The sequence below is a fragment of the Sus scrofa genome, chromosome 3 (genome assembly GCF_054392235.1).
Source record: "Sus scrofa isolate SSC_HxYL_T2T_F1_AM1 chromosome 3, Sscrofa_HxYL_maternal_Yorkshire_Landrace_v2.0, whole genome shotgun sequence".
NCBI lineage: Eukaryota > Metazoa > Chordata > Mammalia > Artiodactyla > Suidae > Sus > Sus scrofa.
Genome location: NC_139385.1, coordinates 6,699,352 through 6,719,969, shown reverse-complemented (window position 1 = coordinate 6,719,969; position 20,618 = coordinate 6,699,352). Strand labels below are relative to the sequence as shown.

Genomic DNA, 20,618 nt, shown 5'->3' with positions numbered 1-20,618 from the left:
CAGTGATGGTGCTGGTCAGAAGCATTTAGTCACAGACTCTGCCGGATTCTATGTACCATATTCCCCCTGATGTGCACAAAGGCATCAGATAATACTTTTTTAAAGAGAGGTTTAATGACTGGATCAACATAATATTGAGACGATTCAAAACAAAATCAGTCGTCTAAATTTCACCACTTCAGTCTCCACTATATTTCTGATTTCCATTAAAGTCTGTTGATACAAGTGCTGAGAAATTTTCCTTCTGATCAGCACCCCGGAAGAGGAGGTGATACTAGGTGGGGGTGGATGGAGACCATCCTGTGAGAACCAGATAAGCTGTGTCTGCTTATCCAGCTTCCACTAGTGCCCGTATGTAACACTCCACAAAGACCCTGAGAAGCTAAATGAATGTGCAGAATCCCTAGTCATCCATCAAGTACAGTAGATCAAACCCATCTTCATTATTGATTTCATCACGAAGTAAATAAATCTCTGGTGCTCTGGGATGCAGCTTTCTTGACCATCAAAGCCCAAGTCCTTAGAGAAAGTCAGGCTCCACTTACGGTCCCATCTCTGGGCAAAATCTTTAGAACGACAGGTTTTTCCGGTTGTGTAAGCCCTTGCGTGGTTAATTTCAGGGGGATCTGCAACAGTGAAACAAGCAGTTGAGAACCCAGTGAGGAAGCACCACCACCAAGAGAAGCAAAGGAGACAAGATACATTATAGACAATAGCTCTACAAACATGTTGAAGCTACTTGTAGCAGCGTATATATTCAGTTTTTGAAACTACTAATTCAATAGGTTTAATACGCACAGAGATGGCCAGGCTGCCTATATTTCCTTGACTGAACTTTAATAGGTTGCCTCTTTTAGAGAATTGGTCTATGTCATATATGTTATAAAACATATGGGGGAAAAAAGTGGTTCACAGTATTCCTTTATTATGTCCTATTAGAATTTTTTTTATTTCTACTTTTATTGAAATATAACTGACTTACAGCAGTGCATAAATTTAAGGTGTACAGAATAATGATTTGACTTAAACATATCATGAAATGATTACCACAATATGTTTTATTAACATTCATCATCTCTTATAGATAGAAAAAGAAGAGAAAAAGAAAAAATACTGTTTTCCCTGTGTGAGAACTCTTAGGATCTACTCATACCACACAGAAATATTAACAATAGTCATATTTTACATTACAATACTAGTATTCGTCTATAGATCAAAGTTTGTACTTTTTGACCACTTTCATTCAATTTTCCCTACCTATCTTTTTGTTTTTGTTCTTGGCTTTTTAGGGCCACACCCATGGTATATGGAAGTTTCCAGGCTAGGGGTCCAATCGGAGCTTTAGCTGCCAGCCTAGCCACAGCCACAGCAATGCAGGATCCGAGCCACATCTGCAACCTATACCACAGCTCATGGCAATGCTGGATCCTTAACCTCCTGAGCAAGGCCAGGGATTGAACCTGCGTCCTCATTGTTACTAGTTGGATTCAGTTCTGCTGAGCCACAGTGGGAACTCCCCCTGCCTAACTTTGATTCTATCTGTTCTCTAAGCTGTGTCAAGACTGAATAGTGGGAGTTCCCTTCTTGGCTCAGCAGAAACGAATCTGACTAGTATCCATGAGGATGAAGGTTCAATCCCTGGTCTCGCTCAGTGCGTTAAGGATCTGGCACTGCCATGAGGTGTGGTGTAGGTCACAGATGCAGCTTGGACCTGTCATGGCTGTGACTGCAGCGTAGGCTGGCAGCTCCAGTTCTGATTCAACCCCTAGCCTGAGAACCTCCATATGCCATGGGTGCGGCCCTCAAAAGACAAAAGAAAATTTTTTAAGTTAAATAAATAAATAAAAAGGAAAAAAGAAAAAATTAAATAAATTTAAATTTATTTATTTATTTAAATAAAAAATTAAATTAATTTATTTAAATAAAAAATTTTAAATAAATAAATAAAAAGGAAAAAAGAAAAAAAAGAAACTCAAATATGAATTGATAAAATGCTTTAAGAAAAAAAAAAGACTGAACAGTGAATACATTCATCCATCATTCATTCCACAAAATATCTATGGAGCCCCTATTCTGCACCATGCTTGATACAAAACCAGGTGGGCTGTGTTCTTTATTGATTTAAATTTTAAGTTAAAATGCTGAGTTTTAAAAATGTACTATAATCTTAGGCATCGTGGCAAAATTTCTTGAAAATGGATATGGACATAATTTTGCATATGATGGAATCTGCAAGGTAATCCCGAATGGGTAGCACACATTTTAACTGCATGTGCCTTCCTCGACTTCTAAAGAGTCCAAGGACCTCTCTCAGTAGAAAACCCAGACAGTTTTGTGATGGGAAGAGGTGTTTGTGAAGCATTATGCCTATTGTTTAATATTTTCTGGCTCCCAAGTGTAGTGCAAATGCTGAACCTCTGAAGACCTGCAGTGTTTTGTCTGATACTTTTAGCCCCATTCTCACCCCATCACTCCTTCAGTGTTGAGGGAGCCCACAGAGTGACCTTCTAACTCAGTTGACTGAAGGGCAGACAAATTGTCACAGAGGGGAGAAGCCCCAGCCTGGGGCTGACTGGGTGGAGCTTGCAGGGGGCATCTGCCCTTCTCATGTGTGCCAGAGGTTCCCCTTCTCTCAGGGCTGAGCCCTCTGTCTGTGCGCATGTACAGGATGCCACACAGATGCACACAAGTATCACACAAGTATCTCTGACCTCTTCCCTGAGAACCTACTCAAGGGAGCAGCTGCTTCTAAAGAGCCGGAGTCCTAGAAATAAGCCTTCTTAAAGGTCCGGGCTTACTATGAAGCAATGGAAACTGTTGTCTGTTCTCCTCAGAGGAGAGATTCCAGATTTTTCTATAACTGTAACACTTCCTATTTTAACATTCCAAATGGTATGTGTCTATTTCCCCTGCAGATAAAAAGATACACAAAAAACAAGCATGTACACAAAAATCATTTGTGAATGTTTAAAGTTCAAACTACTCAAAATCTATATCCAAGAGCTCTAAATTAATGGTAAGTCTCTCTTTAAGCATTTACCCAGATGACTGCGAGGCATCTTCGGGAGTATATAAAAGGAATAAAATGAGGCGTTGGATTTAAAGACATTCTAAGATGCAAAGGAAATGGTTCAATGACAAAGTATTAAGTTAGCTGGTAGGACCCATGTGATGACACAGCAGAGGGGAGAATGGGCCCTGGACTGGATGGGGACGGCTCCATGGAGGGGCTTGGGGACTGAACTAGAACTTGAAGGGTGAGAGCACAATGGGGGGAGAGAGGGAAGAACACACACAGAGTTATTACTGGAATGAAAAGGGAGCCCAGTGTGATGGTAGCAGGACCCTGGAAGGTGAGGGGACTGTGGGATCCTTCACATCTGGCAGAAAAGATTTCAATCAGGGATTCTCGCTTTGGGTACACGTGAGAATCAACAGGTTATTTTGGATTTAACACTTTAGGAGAATTATTTTAGAATGTCTGCGTTGATGCCGGCATCAGGATTAGTTTTAAAGCCGCCCCATCAATTTCATTAACTAGCAGTGGCTGAGAACTTCTGCAGGGAGAGCTTCTGTAAGCTCCGGGGGAGAGGAGCATCACTGAAAGGTCATGATATGATCATTTCTACAATGACTGTGCACACACGTCTTTTCCTTCCAGAGGACTTGAAACCAAATTTACAGTGTTGCTCAAGTTCATGGACTGCATGTAGCCACGTCATGCCACGCTAACTGAATGGACCCCAGTTGACCTTCATAGTTGGGTCTCTACAAAGCCACAGACTTAGCCCTGAAGAGCTAACTGACAATTTAAGGTCACAGATGGCTCCAAATAGATTCTTGGCTAATAGAATACATTTTTCTTTGAATAAGTAACATATAGAGAGAACGAGAGAGACAGGGACCCTCCCAATAAAACACTATTAATGCAGATAGGTAACTGTCTGACCTGTGTTTCTTTACAAGGTTTGAAGGAGAAGTTCTGCAGGACTCTGACGAGAGCGAGTTTCATGTTCATGAGGGCAAACCTCATGCCAATGCAGTTGCGGGGTCCAGTCCCAAAGGGCAGGTAAGTGTAAGGATTTATGGTGTCCTTGTGCTTCTTACTGAACCTGGTTCCACAAGAGGCGAAGAAACAAAAGTTAATGAAACAAAACACCGGGTCTGAGGTTTTAACTTAACTGCTGGACCATTCCTTCCCATTCTCCTCATCCTGTAGATGCTTTCAGTCCTGTTGAGGAGAGGAAATGAATGCATTTAAATAAAACGTATCTTTATAAATATCATATGATATCCCTTACATGTGGAATCTAAAAAAAGTGAGGCAAGGGTGCTTATTTATAGAACAGAAAGAGACTCAGATTTCAAAAACAATCTTAGGGTTACCAGCAGGGACGCACTGGCAGGGAGGGAGGAATTTGCACGGTGGAAGTAACATATACACACTCCTGTATAGAACATATGAGTTGTTGCAACAGAACAAAGGGTGGGGGAAAATATATATATATACATGTAAGGATAACTCGATCCCCTTGCTGTACAGTGGGAAAATAAAATAAAATAAAAAAGAACATATGAGCAACAGGAACCCACTGTACAGCTCGGGGAAACCTACTCAATAATTTGTAATAACCTATGTGGGAAAAAATTACATATATATTTATATAAATTACACACATATTTATATATTACATACATATATATATAGGTTGCACGTGTATTTATATACACTACATATATATTTATATATAAATTTCATATATATTTCTATATAAGTTACATATTTATATATATAAATTACATATATATAAAGACTTTCTACTGAATAGAAATTTTCTATTGTTTAAAGTTTAGTTCAGCATTTAGATGCAACTTAAGAGATATGTCAATATTTACTCCGTTTTAAGTAATAAAATTTTGAATACTGGCTAATAAATTATTCTTGGTTGCTTCCAAAAAAAATGTATCTTTAAACACAAAATTGTATTCAGGGTGGTGACACGATCATGCTCAGAAAGGTAGTTAGGAAACGAGACAGATTGAAGGGCACATGGGTTCTGCCTCCATGGATATTTCTATTGGTCGGGTGCTTGTGGAAAAAGGAAGCAGGTGAAACATCTCTGAGGATTTAAATTGTTATTTTCCTCCCCTCCCCTTGTGTCATTGCATATACATATACTTGTCTGTTTCTCTCTCTCTCTCTCTCCCACACACAGAAGATGCTTAGGTTAGAAGATGTAGTGGACACATGATTCACTTTAGTATAATCACTGATGTCCTTGCCAATCTGCTCCAGTAGCCTATACATTCCTTGATGGTTAGACCTCTGTTTTATTCAAGTTTGACTTCTCAATGTGGATGTGGGGAAAGTTCCAATGGCACTGTTGTTATATATATTTTAAACAGTCCCTATGTTGCAAAACATCCTGGAATATTTACTGATGATGTGACTTCAAATAATATAGGATTTGGTAGAAGGGCAGCAGTGGTATGTGATTAGGGCAGAGACATGGGCTGATGGCTGCTGGGCAGGAAATGGGCACATACAGACACATCAAAAGTATGCCATAGACTTGTATCAACTTGTACCTACAGAATATGATTCTGTGTCTATCAAATACATATATACTTGTGTATATGTCCAATATTCTCCATAATAGGCATTGTTTTTTAACATTTGGATTTCTCACTGCCTGGCCCAGGCCCTGACACATAGGGAGGCACGAACTCTCTGCTTGACATCTGAACAAATCAGAGAAATGCAGAGTGGTCTCTGGTTTTAGGTTCCTGAAGCTCCAGGAGGGGGCGCTACTGAGCTTGGAGGTTCCCTGGCCCAGAACACAGAAGACTTGGTTCTGAACTCCTCTTTCAACAAGTGCTATGGGTAGAGGTTATGTCAGCACCAGGGGCACCATGGCCAATATGGCAAAGTCCCTGCCATCAGGGAGCTTATAGTCAGGGGACGATAAAAGTCTAGATCCCAGCTAGTGCCCTAAAAGTTCTCTCCAAATTTTGCTCCTGATACTCAAATGGGAAGCATTAACTCCCTCTGGAGTCCAAGCTGTGTCCAAGCCAGACCTTGGCTCCGAATTCCTGGAAGAGGATGCTCAACCCCTCCAAGGAGGAAGTCTCAGATGTCTGAGAGGACTTCTCTGCAGAAGGTCAACAAATACTGAGTAGAAGGAGCTGGCCCAGGACTGTAGCCACAGACAGCACCCGGGCCTGTGTGCACCTCCATCCTCAGTGAAGCTGCTTGATCCACAGGGATGAGGCTTCTACGTCCCCAGCCTGCATTCCACTATAATGCTGGAGGAAATGGAAGTGAAGGCAAGGGTTTTTAAAAAAATGGTTTCCTTTGCTGTGCAAAAGGTTGTCAGTTTGATGAGGTCCCATTGGTTTATTTTTGCTTTTATTTCTGTTGCTTTGGGAGACTGACCTGAGAAAACATTTGTAAGGTTGATGTCAGAGAATGTTTTGCCTCTGTTCTCTTCCAGAAGTTTGATGATATCTTATGTCTTTAAGCCATTTTGAGTTTATTTTCATCCATGGTGTGAGGGTGTGTTCTAATTTCATTGATTTGCAAAACCAGTGGGATTTAATCAAACTGACAAGCTTTTGCACAGCGAAGGAAACCAAAAAGAAAACAGAACGACAACTTACAGAATGGGAGAAAATAGTTTCAAATGATGCAGCTGACAAGGGCCTAATCTCTAAACTATACAAACAACTTCTACAACTCAACAGCAAAAAAGCCAACAACCCCATTGAAAAATGGGCAAAAGACCCGAATAGACATTTCTCCAAGGAAGATATACAGACGGCCAACTAGCATTTGAAACAATGCTCAGCATCACTGATTATTAGAGAAATGCATATCAAAACTACCATGAGATGCCACCTCTCACTGGATAGAATGGCCATCATTAATAAGTCCACAAATAACAAATGCTGGAGGGGTTGTGGAGAAAAGGGAACCCTCCTGCACTGTTGGTGGGAATGTAAGCTGGTACAACCACTATGGAGAACAGTATGGAGGTACCTTAGAAAACTGTACATAGAACTACCATATGACCCAGCAGTCCCACTCTTGGGCATCTATCTGAACAAAACTTTCCTTGGAAGAGACACATGTACACACATGTTCATTGCAGCACTATACACAATAGGCAAGACACAGAAACAACCCAAAGGTCCAACAACAGATGATTGGATTAGGAAGATGTGGTGTATATATACACAATGGAATACTACTCAGCCATAAAAAAGAATGACATAATGCCATTTGCAGCAACATGGATGGAACTAGAGACTCTCATACTGAGTGAAGTACGTCAGAAAGAGAAAGACAAATACCACATGAGATCACTTATATCTGGAATCTAATATACAGTACAAATGAAACTTTCCACAGAAAAGAAAATCATGTACTTAGAGAATAGACTTGTGGTTGCCAAGGGGGAGGGGGAGGGATTGGGATGGACAGGGAATTTGGGCTTAATAGATGCAGACTATTGCCTTTGGAATGGATTAGCAATGAGATCCTGCTGTGTTAGCACTGGGAACTATGTCTAGTCACTTATGATAGAGCATGACAGTGTGAGAAAAAAGAATGTATACATGTATATGTAAATGGGTCACCATGCTGTACAGTAGGAAAAAAATAATGTATTGGGGAAACTAAAAAAAAGGAAAAAAATGCAACATGGGAACACTGGTAGTGAATTCAAAGAGCTAAAGAGAACATACAGAATGGCTTAAAGAAAATAAAAGACTAGACACCTAAAATAAGATAGCTGTTAGGTAAATTATGGCATATGAAGCAAATCTATATACATAGAATGTTGTTTAGAGTTTACTGTTAAATCAGGTGTAAGTACAAAATCAAATTATATATAATGCCATTCAAAGTATTAAGAATCTATATATATAGAAAAATGTCCATAGGGATATATCCTACATATTGATGGGTATCTTAAGGTATTAGGAATGCAAACAACTGTAATTTTCTAGAGTTAGTATAATTTTGAGTCAAACAATGAACACTCTTAAAGAGAAAAATCTTCTAATCACAAAATATATACAAATAAACGACTGCATGATCACCCATTTGTCACCTATAATAAGAGTTGACAGAATATGCAAGCACCAAAGAGGATCAGGGTGGGTCCCCTTCCCTGGGGTCTTGTACCTTTCAGGACGGAACTCCTCAGGCTCTGGCCAGAGGTCCGGGTCTCTGTGAAGCACGAAGACTGGCACCACCACCACGGTCCCTTTGGGAACGAACACGCCATGGATTTCCACATCCTTCTTACAGGCCCTCTCAAGTCTAGCAGCAATTGGGTATAATCTAAGAGTTTCATTCACTACCATGTCAAGATACTCCATCTGTGCCAGGGCATCGTAGGTGGGAGGTGCCTGGGAAGAAAGAAACCAGTTTTGATAAATTAAGATTTGGGATCAACCTTCAACTCAGTCTACGTAGTCCTACTGAAATGTTAAGGCGCTCCAGAGAATACTCTATAAACAGTAAAGGATCTTATGATTTATAGAAATTTCAATATCTATCATGTACTTGGACCTGTTCAATGGCCCACTGAGATAGGTGGAGTTGTTACAACAATGGGAAACTCTTTAGGGACAATCCCCTAAACAGGGTCCAAAATCCCACACATCATCATGCAGTGTATTTTCTTCCTTATAAGAAAAAATGTGACTAATAGAATATGACCCTTACTCTTTTTTATTGAAGTATAGTTGATTTACAATGCTTCAGGTGTAGAGCAAAGCGACGCATTTATACATTTATACATATACATGCATATATTCTTTTTCACATTCTTTTCTATTCTCGTTTATTATAAGATATTGACTATATGGTTCCCTGTGCGATACAGTAAGTCGTAGATGCTTATCTCTTTTATATAGAGTAGTGGGTATCTCTTCATCTCATTTATCCTGCCCTCCCACTTCCACTTTGGTAACCATACATTTGTTTTCGAAGTCTGTGAGTCTGTTTCTATTTTATAAATAAGTTTCCTTGTATCATTTTTTAGATTCTACATATAAGCGACATGATATGATATTTGTCTTTGTCTGACTTCTGTCACTTAGTATGATCATCTCTAGGTCCATCTATGTTGTTGCAAATAGCTTATTTTGTTCTTTTTTATGGCTGAGTAATATTATGGATCCACACACACACACACACACACACACACACACACACACACACACACACACACACACCACATTCTTCTTTATCCATTTATTGGTCAGTGGACGTTAGGTTATGTCCATTATCTTGGCTGTTGTAAACAGTGCTGCCATGAACACTGGGGTGCATGTATCTTTCAAATCAGAGTTTTTAGAATATGACCTTTACTCTTAAGTGAAATATGCCAAAGTTCAAATCAGAGTTTTTAGAATATGACCTTTACTCTTAAGTGAAATATGCCAAAGTCACCTTTTTAAAAGAAAAGCCACACATCTGTACTAAGGAAAGGGTATGTGTGAAAGTGCAATTTTCCTATTTAACAGAAAGTTTTAAGGTTAAAAAGTAATGACTGTTAATTCTCTTGAATATACATGTAAAATGTGAAAACACTATACATTATACAATCTCTATAAATAAGTTTAGGAGAAACCAGTTATTTTTTAAACCAAATAAGCAATAGAAAGGTAAAATGGGTGCTACCAGGAACACAATTTCAGTTCCAGAGAAAGTTATAAGAGGATCGGAGCACCCACCTCAGCCCCATTATTGTCCCTTCAGGTCTGACTGTAAGGTGTGAGGGTCTAAACAGGCAACTCCAGCCCCAGAGGCCAGGGCTCCATACCCACCAAGAACTCCAGATTGGGCAGAGATCGGAGATGGTAAGGGTGATATGGAGCTGTCACATGGGTTATAGTTCAGGGGTAATACTGTAGAGGGTGACAAGGCTCAGGAGCCAACACCCTGGCTCCCAGCTTGGCATCTTCACTACCAGGCACAAGGCTGGTGCATGCAAGTGCTTCATCTCTCTGTAGCTCAGTTTTCTGAAATGCTGCATGGAGATCATCAGAGTTGACCCGTCCTAGGGTTGTGTGGCAGAGACATTCACTGCTCCCCAATATCCACATGGTCCCCTTATTTCCCAGTCCACTTGAAGTTACAGGAAACCAGCTTTGCCAATGGGCTGTGAACTGAGGTGGTTATGTCAATTCAGGAACCAAACACTTGAAAAGCCAGTGAATAGTGCTCGAGGTCTTTATTCCCCAAACACGAAGACCTCGTGCCCAGATAATGCAGGTCCAGGATGCTGGGACCTTCTACTCTGTTTCCTGGAATAACTGTGTGGAATAGAGTTTGGACTCCCACCCTCCACTGATAATCCATTTTGCGCAAGGAAATGCGGATGAGAAGTAAATCTTTGCTATGAGAGCTCAGAGATTTGGGGGCTCATCTGCTACTGAGGCATAACCTAGCCTCTCCTGACTTAAATCAGAATTTTATGAAACTCAGATTCATTTATAAGTAGAAAACAGACCTATAGAGACCTATACAGAATAGATGTATATAGTAAGAAGCAAATGTTAGCCAAGAATGTTGTTATTATAAGTAATACACTAAAAAGGGGAGAACCCAATGCTTAACTAGTGTTTGTCTCTTAGTGACCTGCTCATCTTATTGCATCAAAAGCATCCCAATACGGCGTTTACCAGTGACGACAGACCATCTCTAAACCAGGGAGGTCCTAGGATGCATCCTTACCTTGTATTTGAAGGACCTAGGACTCTAGGCTTGTCCAAAACCACAGCCAGGACCCAAGCTCATGTCCTCTATTTCCTTTCCTATGCCCTTGTTGTCTCATGCCTCCTCCTGGTCCCAGGGTGGTAGACGGAATTAAAGGTCCCAGTTTTCCACCCCTTCCTGAGTCCACGTCCTTTGCCATCTAGCGTTTTGGCACCCTCCTCTTCTGACTCAGGTTGACCAGGTGGCTCACTTTGAACCAGTGGGAAGTGGGCTCAGTGTGATGCTAGCAGGGTTTTGGGGACACCCACATGATTGGGGTTCTTGCTCTTGACACCTGCCACTGCCCTAGAAGCAGACGTGGGCTATGAGAGATGTGTGGAGCTGAGTCGGCCAGGCCAGCTGAGCCACGGCCAGCCCAGAGGAGCAATAGTCAGACCAAAGCAAGTCCAGCCAAGTCAACAGATGCAGACACTGGAGTGATAGATGCTTCCTATCAGATGCCACTGAGGCTGTGTGGCTTTTACATGACATATCATATATGACATGCCAGTACCAGCACTTTTTTCACAGTGCCTATAGATCTGTGTGCAGCAGGTAAGTCCTATTTTTTTCTGTTTTGTATGCTTTAGATCATTCCGAAACAGTGCAGGTAAAAGATTTGAGATTCACCTTTTTTGGGCAAAAATCTCCCAAGAAGGAGCAAGCAGGCATCCTGCTTAGGATTCACCTTCCTCCCTCCCCCCGCCAGGTATCATCACTCACCTTATTGGGGAAAGTTGCCTCAATCTCCTCCTGCAGCTTCTGCTGGACATCAGGGTGAGTGGCCAATTCATACGCAAGGAGGGAGAGAGCACTGCTAGTGGTCTCGTAGCCAGCAAAAATAAAAATAATACCTTGGGCCACAAGTTCTTCATTGGACAGACCTAAAAGGAGATGAAAGACATTTTAGGGTGCAATGAGAATCCTAGATCCCAAACTTTGATTTCTAAATACTGTTTCTTAGTAAAGGGAACCAGAGCTCCTTGGAGAAATGGTTGGTTCCAGGGCTGCTCAGGGGAATTAAAAGAGAAACCCGAACTGCCTTACTTCAGAAAGGAAGTTCCCTAAAAACGATAGATTGAAAGGATACTGGATACTCTGTATGCTGTAATCATGGGGATACCTCCTTACACATTTTTCAATACCCATGGAATGTACACCAAGAATGAACCCTAAGGTCAATTATAGACTTGGGGTGATACTAATGTATCAATGTACATTCATTCATTGCAACAAGGGCACAACTCCGGTATTATCTTTGGATAATGGGGGATGTTGTGTGTTTTGTGGACCAGATGTATATTGGAAATCTCTGTACTTTCCACTCAGTTTTGCTCTGAACCTAACTGCTTTAAAAAAAATTTTTAAATAGTCCATTAAAAAAAAAGATTAAAGAGGAAGAAGAAGAAAAGATTGAAGAAGAAGAAGGATCGCACTTGAAAACTCCAGTGAATAAAACCTCGGACAATTTGAGAATCAAAATAAAGAATTATGTAAGAGAGTAAGTTAGCTCTGCATGAGATCATCATGATATAACTAAATAAACAAATGAGGGGATGAGGGAGGATGGACAGCGCTCCCTTCGAAAGAATATCAACTCATAAATCCAGAAAAATGATGGACTTGTAGAAAGCCATGGTGTTGCCACCATCAGAGCAACGAAGGTTTCAGTCAAGAACTATCCACATTTGAAAAACTAGTAGATGACAATTTGATGATTAACAGGATATTTACAGTCTCAAAGCCTTCTCCCACAAGTTACTTATTAATCACAGGAAAAAATTAAACTTTAAGTAATCTAGTGAACACGAATTTCCCAAGTGTTCCAAGTTAAGGTCACCAGCACTGGGGCTTGTGCCTCCTGATGTGATGAAGCCTTGATGCAAATTTCCAGGCAGAGGCTCTGACTCAGTGGGTCTGGAGGAGCCTGAGCGTCCACACTGGAAACAAGGGCCCCAGAGGCTCTGCTGTAGGGGATGCACAGACCAGGACTGGCTTCTGGGCCTGACCTCCTTGCTGCACTTGCCCTTCAAGCTCTGAACAAAGTTGTGCCTGCCCACTTCTAGGAAGCACCTCAGGCTACCGTTTCTCTCTAAATGTGTTACTTTCTTCAATGGGGCAGATATGCTCATCTGTCTAGAAAACTTCCTGCACATTTTCAGAACCACCCCTTCCTCTGGGCCTCCCCACAGAGGCCCCCCTGACCCCTCTGTGGTTACTTTTATGGGGGTCCATTTCTTTGGAATTCTGGGAGTTAATCATCAGCTGAAGAAGGTCCACTCGGCGCTGGAAGCAGAAAGAGACATGTCAATGTTTTCAATAACAGAAAGTCACTTGTGAAGTCAGAGATAAATCAGGAGATGCTATGTAACCTCTTTCCTGAGAATGTGGTCCCTTAAAAGACTAGAAGTCTAAGAAGCACTACCTGAGTCCTCAGTGAACGCTGACACCACCTACAAAACCTGGAGAGCAAGATGTGTTTCGGAGAGAAATCCAGCCATCGTATCCAACTGCCTTTTGGTCCTTACTCTCTCTGATCTTTGGCTTTTCTGACTTTTGAAACAGCTCCTTAGCCAAAGAATACTCTAGCCCCTTTCCTGTCATGTCTGTTTGCTCAGGAGAACAGTCATGACTTCAATCCCTTATTTCCCTCCAGCTTTTATTCTTTCTTTCTCTTTCTTTCTCTCTTTCTCTCTCTCTTTCTTTCTTTCTTGTTCCTGACCCAGGGATTGAACTTGCACCACAGCAGTGATTCCAGATGATTAACTGCTAGGTGACCAGGGAACTCCTAATTCCTAAGGAAGGGCCATATAAATGGAGCCCCTGACCTTTGCAGAGTTCATCGGCAGCTTCTGTAGAAGCATCTTCAAGCTCCTGATCCTTCTAGATCTCTGCACAACCTCCAGGACCACCCTGGGTACCCAGCCCTGTACCTGCTGACCTGCAGGCGTCCCTGTGCTGGTCTCCAGACCTCGCAAAGGCAAAGCTGGTTAACCAGCTTGCAGCCTCATCACCCAGAGAAAACCCCTGCCCACCCAGACTATGAGAGGCTCAAATGTACCATAGGCTACACCCCACAGGTGCCTCATGGGGCTTCCATTGGACCATCTGTGAGGTAGGAGGCTTGAAGTTGAAGTGGTTCTTTGCCAGTCTAATATGTGAGGAAATTACAATACCAGTAAAATCATTTTTAAACAGTAATTTTTACCCCTTGACAATTTATTGAAGGAAAGCGGTCCACTTCTTACCTCAATAATATTTACAGAGTAATATACTGATTGGTATACCTATCCTTCTATGTAAACATTACTCTCTGACTCATATTCTCATTTTTTTCCCCAATCACCTCTTTCTTCACTCCCCCAGATTTCAAAACCCTCCTGTTCTAAACACTACAGTTCTCTACCTTCCTTTAAAAATGCAGAGATATGCACAAGCCACATGTGTACAGTACAGTCAGTTCATTAAACAGTGAACACCCTCAGGAAACCACCAGCTGACTTTACCTTTTGTTGATCTGTGAGGCGACTTTCTTTCATCCTTTTCACAGATTTCGTGAAAAAATTCACAGAACTTTTGGGAAACAGAGTGATGTTTAATACTTCGAAGATCGGGGTGAGGAATGGAAAGAATACTGCAGGGAAAAAAGATAAAAGGAAGCACGGTGAATTTGCAAAGTTTCCCTGGAGCAATTACCATGTGCTCTACCAAAATCAAAGAAGTAAAACCACCAGGACACTCAGCCGGGAGCCAGTGCCTCTATGACTTTTACTGAGACTTCCGAGCCAATGACTGAGCACATCCACATGTAGGGGGCATCACTGCAGTAGTGAGATCAGTGGCCCTTTGTGCATGTTTGTAATGATCAGAGGACATGATTATATTCTGGAATTCATAATCTTTAATTCTTGGACTGGCCTCTCTTTGGAGAAACCAGATCATAGTTGGATATTTCAATGAATCATGCTGTTTAACAAATGAAAATCATGATAGAAATAATACAAAGTAGATCTTTATACCACAATGAATGTAATTAGGAATCAATAACAGAAAGAAAATATGTGGACATTAAATAGCACACTCCTAAATAACCAATGGGTTGAAAAAGATACATTCAGAAATTACTTTCCGGTGAACAAAAATGAAGACACAATATACCACACGGATGAGATGTAGCAAAAGCAGTGCTCAGAGAGATATTTATGGCTATAAGTTTAGACTTTAGAAGAACAGATATCTCAAATAGGAGCCCCCATTGTGGAGCAGTGGAAACAAATCCAACTAGTACCCATGAGATGTGGGTTAGGAGGTTAGTGGGTTAGGGATCCAGCATTGCTCTGAGCTGTAGTGTAGGTCACAAACACAGCTCAGGTCCCGTGTTGCTGTGGCTGTGGGGTAGGCCCGCAGCTCTAGCTCTGATTTGACCCCTAGCCTGGGGACTTCCATATGCCCTGGTTGTAGAGTTAAAAAGCAAACAACAAACAAAAAAAAGATCTCAAATGAAGAATCATACTTTCTACCTTAACACACTAAAAAGAGATGAGCAAAAAATAAAATAAAATAAAATAAGCAGAAGGTAGAAAAGAGTAAAGACAAGTGAAGAAACTGTCATGAACAGGAGAATAAAAAATAATGGAGAAAATCCATGAAACCAAAAGATGATGTCTTGAAAAGATATTTTAGCTAGATGGGCCAAGAAAAAACAATCAAATTTCTAGCATTGGAAATGAAAGAGGTGGGATTACAACTGACTTTTAAAAAAAGGAAAGAGTTCCTATTTTGGCTCAGTGGGTTAAAAACCCAACATAGGAATTCCCATCATGGCTCAGTGGAAATGAATATGATTAGTATCCATGAGGATTCACGTTCAATCCCTGGCCTTGCTCAGTGAGTTATGAATCTGGCATTGCCGTGAGCTGTGGTATATGTTGCAGATGCGGCTTGGATCTGGCATTGCTGTGGCTGTGGCACAGCTGCAGCTCCCATTTTACCCCTGGTCTGGAAACCTCCATATGCCATGGGTGCAGCCCTAAAAAGACAAAATATAAAAATAAAAAATAAAAACCCAACATAATGTCTGTGAGGATGCCCATTCAATCCCTGGCCTCGCTCAGTGGGTTAAGGATCTGGCATTGCTGCAAGCTGCAGATGCAGCTCAGATTCTGCATTGCTATGGCTGTGGTGTAGGCCTGCATCTGAAGCTCGCATTCTACCCCAGCCCGTGAACTTCCACACGCCACATGTGTGACCCTTAAGAGAAAAAGAGAGAAGGATTATAAAGAAATCTATGGGAGATTCCTGGTGCTTCAGTAGATCAAGGATCTGGCTTTGTCACTGTTAGAGCTTGAGTAGCTACTGTGGCACAGATTCAAGCCCTGGCCCATGAACTCCTATATGCCACAGCCATGAAAGAAAAAAAAAAGAAAGAGAAAGAAAGAAAGAAAGAAAGAAAGAAAGAAAGAAAGAAAGAAAGAAAGAAAGAAAGAAAGAAAGAAAGAAAGAAAATCTATGTATACTTAATATCTTGTAATCACCTATGATGGAAGAGAATCTGAAAAAGTGTGTGTGTGTGTGTGTGTGTAACTGAATCACTTTTCTGTATATGTCTATATACTATAGACCTACATAACGTATACCATGGTTGCAAAAATCCTCAGCAAAATACTAGCACACTAAATCCAGGAACATATAAAAAGTGATACACACCATAATTAAGTTGTAGAGGGTATCATATCAAAGGAGTAAAAAACAATGATCAGATGACCATTTAATAGATGCATAAAAATCATGTCACAAAATGTAACACACTCTTGTGATAAAAGCACTCAACAAACAGAAACAGAAGAGAATTTCCTCAACTTGATAAAAGGCATTTATGAGAAAAGTTATCTAATACCACACTGAATATGTTTAAGAACAAGACTAGGAAGCTTCTCTTACCACTTCCACTCAACATTGTGCTAGACGTTCTAGCCAGGGGAATTAGGCAACAAAAGATAATAAAATGCACCCATATGGGAAATAAAGTGAAACTCCTCTACCATCAGATAACATGATCTTATATATAAAAAATTCTAAATAATACACTAACATCCTATTAGAACTAATACACAATTTTCAACAGGGATTCAGGAAACAAAATTAATATCCAAAATCAATTCCATTTCCTTTTTCATTTTTTTTTTTTGCCTTTTTGAGGCCACACCTGCAGCCTATGGAAGTTCCTGGGCTAGGGGTCGAATCAGAGCTACAGCTGCCAGCCTACACTATAGTCACAGCAACATGGGATCCTTAACCCATTGAGCAAGGGCAGGGATCAAACCCATGTCCTCATGGATACTAGTCAGATTTGTTACTGCTGAGCCTCAGGAACTCCCATTTCTATATACTGTAGTCAATAACCCAAAAGTTAAATTAAGAAAATGACTCTATTTACATAACATCAAAAAAACAGAATATTTAGGAGTAATTTAATAAAATAAGTGAAAAACTTCTACCCTGAAAACTGCAACATTGTTGAAATAAAAATGGTATAAATAAATGAAAAATATTGCATGTATGTTTAAGAACACTACACACTGTCAAGATACCAAATCTACAGATTTAAGGCATTCTCTATCAGAATCCTAGCTGGGGTTTTTTGTTGTTGTTGTTGTTGTTGTTGTTGTTGTTGTTGTTGTTGATAGAAATTGAAAAGCTGACTTTCAAATTCATATGCAGTTGCAAAGGGCACAGAAGAGCCAAAACAATTTGGGGGGGAAAAAGAATAAAGTTGTAGGACTCATACTTCCTGATCTCAAAATTTATCACAAATCTATAGTAAACAGGCAATGTCATATGGGCATAAGAATGGACATACAGATAAATAGAATAAAATTTAGACTCCAGAAATAAACCCACTTCTCTCTGGTAAACTCCATGTTGATAAGAGTTCCAAGACCATATCAATGGAGACAAAATAGTTTTCAATAAAAAGTCCTGGGACACCTGGACGACTATGTGCAAAAAAGAGTAGACTCTTAACTCACACCAAATACAAAAGTAAACACAAAATAGAGCAAAGATCTAAACGTAAGAGCTAAAATGATACACCTCTTAGAAGAGAACCACTGGGTAGATCTTTATGACTCAGATTTGGCAATGGACTCTTAGAGATGACTCCAAAGGAACAGGAAAGAAAAGGAAGAATACAGAAATTGTACATAATGAAAATTTTAAATTTTGTACTTCTAACGTGAAAAGGCACCTATAGAAAGGGAAAAATCTTTTTAAATCATCTATCTGATAACGGGCTCTTATCTAGAATATATCAAGAGCTCCTTAAACTCAACAACCGAAATGCAATCCAACTATAAATATGCAAAAGATTTCAATAGACATTTATCTTAAAAAGACTGTGGGTAACAGTATGGCAGTTAATTATAAGTTAAACAGAGTCACTCTATGACTCAACAACTTCACCTCTAAATACTCCCACTATAAGTGAAAACAGGTGTTCAAACAAAACTTGTACATGAATGTGCATTCATCACTGTCCATGAGCCCCATAAGATGGAACCAACCCAAATGTCCATTAACTGATGAATGGATAAACAAAATACAGAAAGTCCATATAATGGAACAGTACTTGGCCGTAACAAAGAGGTAAAGTACTGATATATACTACAAGATGGATGAACCCTGAAAACATCATGATAAATGAAAGAAGCCAACCACAAAAGACCGCATATTGCATAATTCACCTATATGAAGTGTCCCGAGTCGGCAAGTCTATAGACACAGAAGGTAGATTTGTGGTTGCTCAGGGCTAAAGGTATTGAGAGGTGATAGTTACTAGGTTGGTGACTTGACAAAAATGTTCAGTAATTGACTGTAGTCATGGTTGCACATATCTTTGATTGCATTAAAAACCTTTTTTTCTCAGTTTTGTTGAGTTACGGCTGAGATAATATACCGTATTCTTTATGCACAACATAATGACTTATATTGTGAAATTAACCCCATAAGTTTAGTTAACATTCCTCACCTCATACAGATACAAAAAAAAAAATCTTCCCTCATGATGAGAACATTTAGGATCTACTTTCTTGGTAAGGTATAAATTTGTCATACAGCACTGCCAGGACTTTGTATGAAACAACTGAAAATGTGTACCTGTGGCCAGTTTTATCCAGTTCTCCCTCCACCAACCCACACCTCTAGTAACCAAAAACCTGATCTTGTTTTTCTATGAGTTTGGTTTTCTTCTTCTTCTTTGTTTCTTGGGGGGTTTTTTTTTGGGGGGGGTTATTCTATATATAAGTATTAGCTTTTCTCTGTTCAACTTATTTCACTTAACACCTTCAAGTTCATTCCGCTTTGCTGCAAATGACAGAATGTTCTTCCTCTTCTGGCTGAATAATATTTAATTGTGCATGTGTATGTGTATTCCATTGTATATATTGAATGTTGTACATATTTTCCCTGTACATTTCATCTGTTGATGGATAGGTAGGATGCAAAAACCCAGGAATAATATACCTTACAGTGGTGCATTATAAGGTATATGAATTGCATTTCAATATGGCTATTGAGCTATTATTAAAGCTATTATTTTTAAAAGAAAGAGTTGTTCCCTGGTAGCTCAGCAGATAGAGGATCCAGCATTGTCACTGCTGTGGCACAGATTCCACCCCTGATCAGGGAGTTTTTACATGATGTGGGGCAGCCAAAAAAAAACAAAAGGTAGCAGAAGGAAGGAAGGGATGGAGGGAGAGAGAAAGGGAGGGAAAGAGGGGAAAAGGAAGGAAGGGATAAAGGAATAAAGGGAAGTGGGAAGGAGGGATGGAAGGAAGGATAAATAAAAGAATTCAGGTAGTTCACATACTTAATGAGAGAAGGAATGGATCAAAGAAACTAAATTTTAAGAGCTTCTTGCTGTTTTCCACAAAGGGGTCTTGTGGGTTGTTGAGGGAATCGATGTTCACTCCAAATGCTGTGCTAGTGATCACGTCCATGCTGTAGGCCCCAAAGATGCTGAGGAGAGAAAGATAAGAACAATTCAAACCAACCTCTCTTTACTGGCCTTACCCAACGCATGTAACAAGAAGCGCCTGGAAAAATTGGATGTCCAGCCAAGAGAGGTAAAGAGCCACACTCTTCCAGAACCACCTGGTGGATCATGAAGCATCTGTGCTACCTACACTCACTCACTCACGAGGTGTACAAGGTGCCAATGATGCAGCTGGCCCTGTTCCGGGGTGGTGGGGACCCTAGGGCAAGTTAGACACACACACACACACACACACACACACACCCCCGCAAGCTCAAGGAGCTCAGTCATCGAAGGATGGACACCCATAATTAGACAGAACACAGTTGTGTGTTATAACTGTGGGCAATAACAGGTGTACAGGCACCATGTGTGAGCAGGACAAAAAGAAGAATAATTAACTCTTCCAGGGGAGTCAAGAAAGGAGACACTGATCTGGGTCTTGCCTCACCACAGTCCCTCTGCTCAGGATGGATTCCTCTTCTGCACATTACAGAACAGCAGCTCCCTACCTGAACTGCCAGAAACATCACCCCTCCTTGACTTAAACAGCTGTTAAAGCTCCTGAAAGACCACCCTGCCCCAATTCCAATGATCTACGATTTCCCTGAGGGTAGGATCATTTCTGTAAAATGTAAGAACTAAAAATGTTCCTAGTTGAAAAAAAAAAAATAAATCACTCCAAAGTCGAAATAGAGAATCCCATAATTAAGTGGTCTTCTGTCCTCAGTGTTCCTGAGACATTCTCAGTTTACATCTGCTCTTCCTGTTTAGACAGCAGATGCTGTGTTCACCTTATGCATAGCCTTTACATGG

At 40.5% G+C, this 20,618-nt stretch overlaps 1 protein-coding gene across 2 annotated transcripts in view; it reads right to left on the bottom strand.

Moving 5' to 3' along the window:
• Nucleotides 1-92: 92 nt before the first annotated feature.
• The window catches only part of CYP3A29 (cytochrome P450 family 3 subfamily A member 29), a 39,775-nt gene continuing 19,249 nt past the window's right edge, over nt 93-20,618 (bottom strand). Inside the window, exons 7-13 of one of the 2 annotated variants that reach the window (XM_085015922.1) lie at nt 19,638-19,786; nt 14,278-14,405; nt 12,991-13,057; nt 11,495-11,655; nt 8,189-8,415; nt 3,950-4,112; nt 93-626 (exon numbers count right to left, since the gene is read on the bottom strand). In XM_085015922.1, the coding sequence (XP_084872048.1) occupies nt 531-626; nt 3,950-4,112; nt 8,189-8,415; nt 11,495-11,655; nt 12,991-13,057; nt 14,278-14,405; nt 19,638-19,786 (991 nt within the window). In that variant the 3' untranslated portion in view covers nt 93-530. 2 annotated transcript variants of the gene reach the window in all.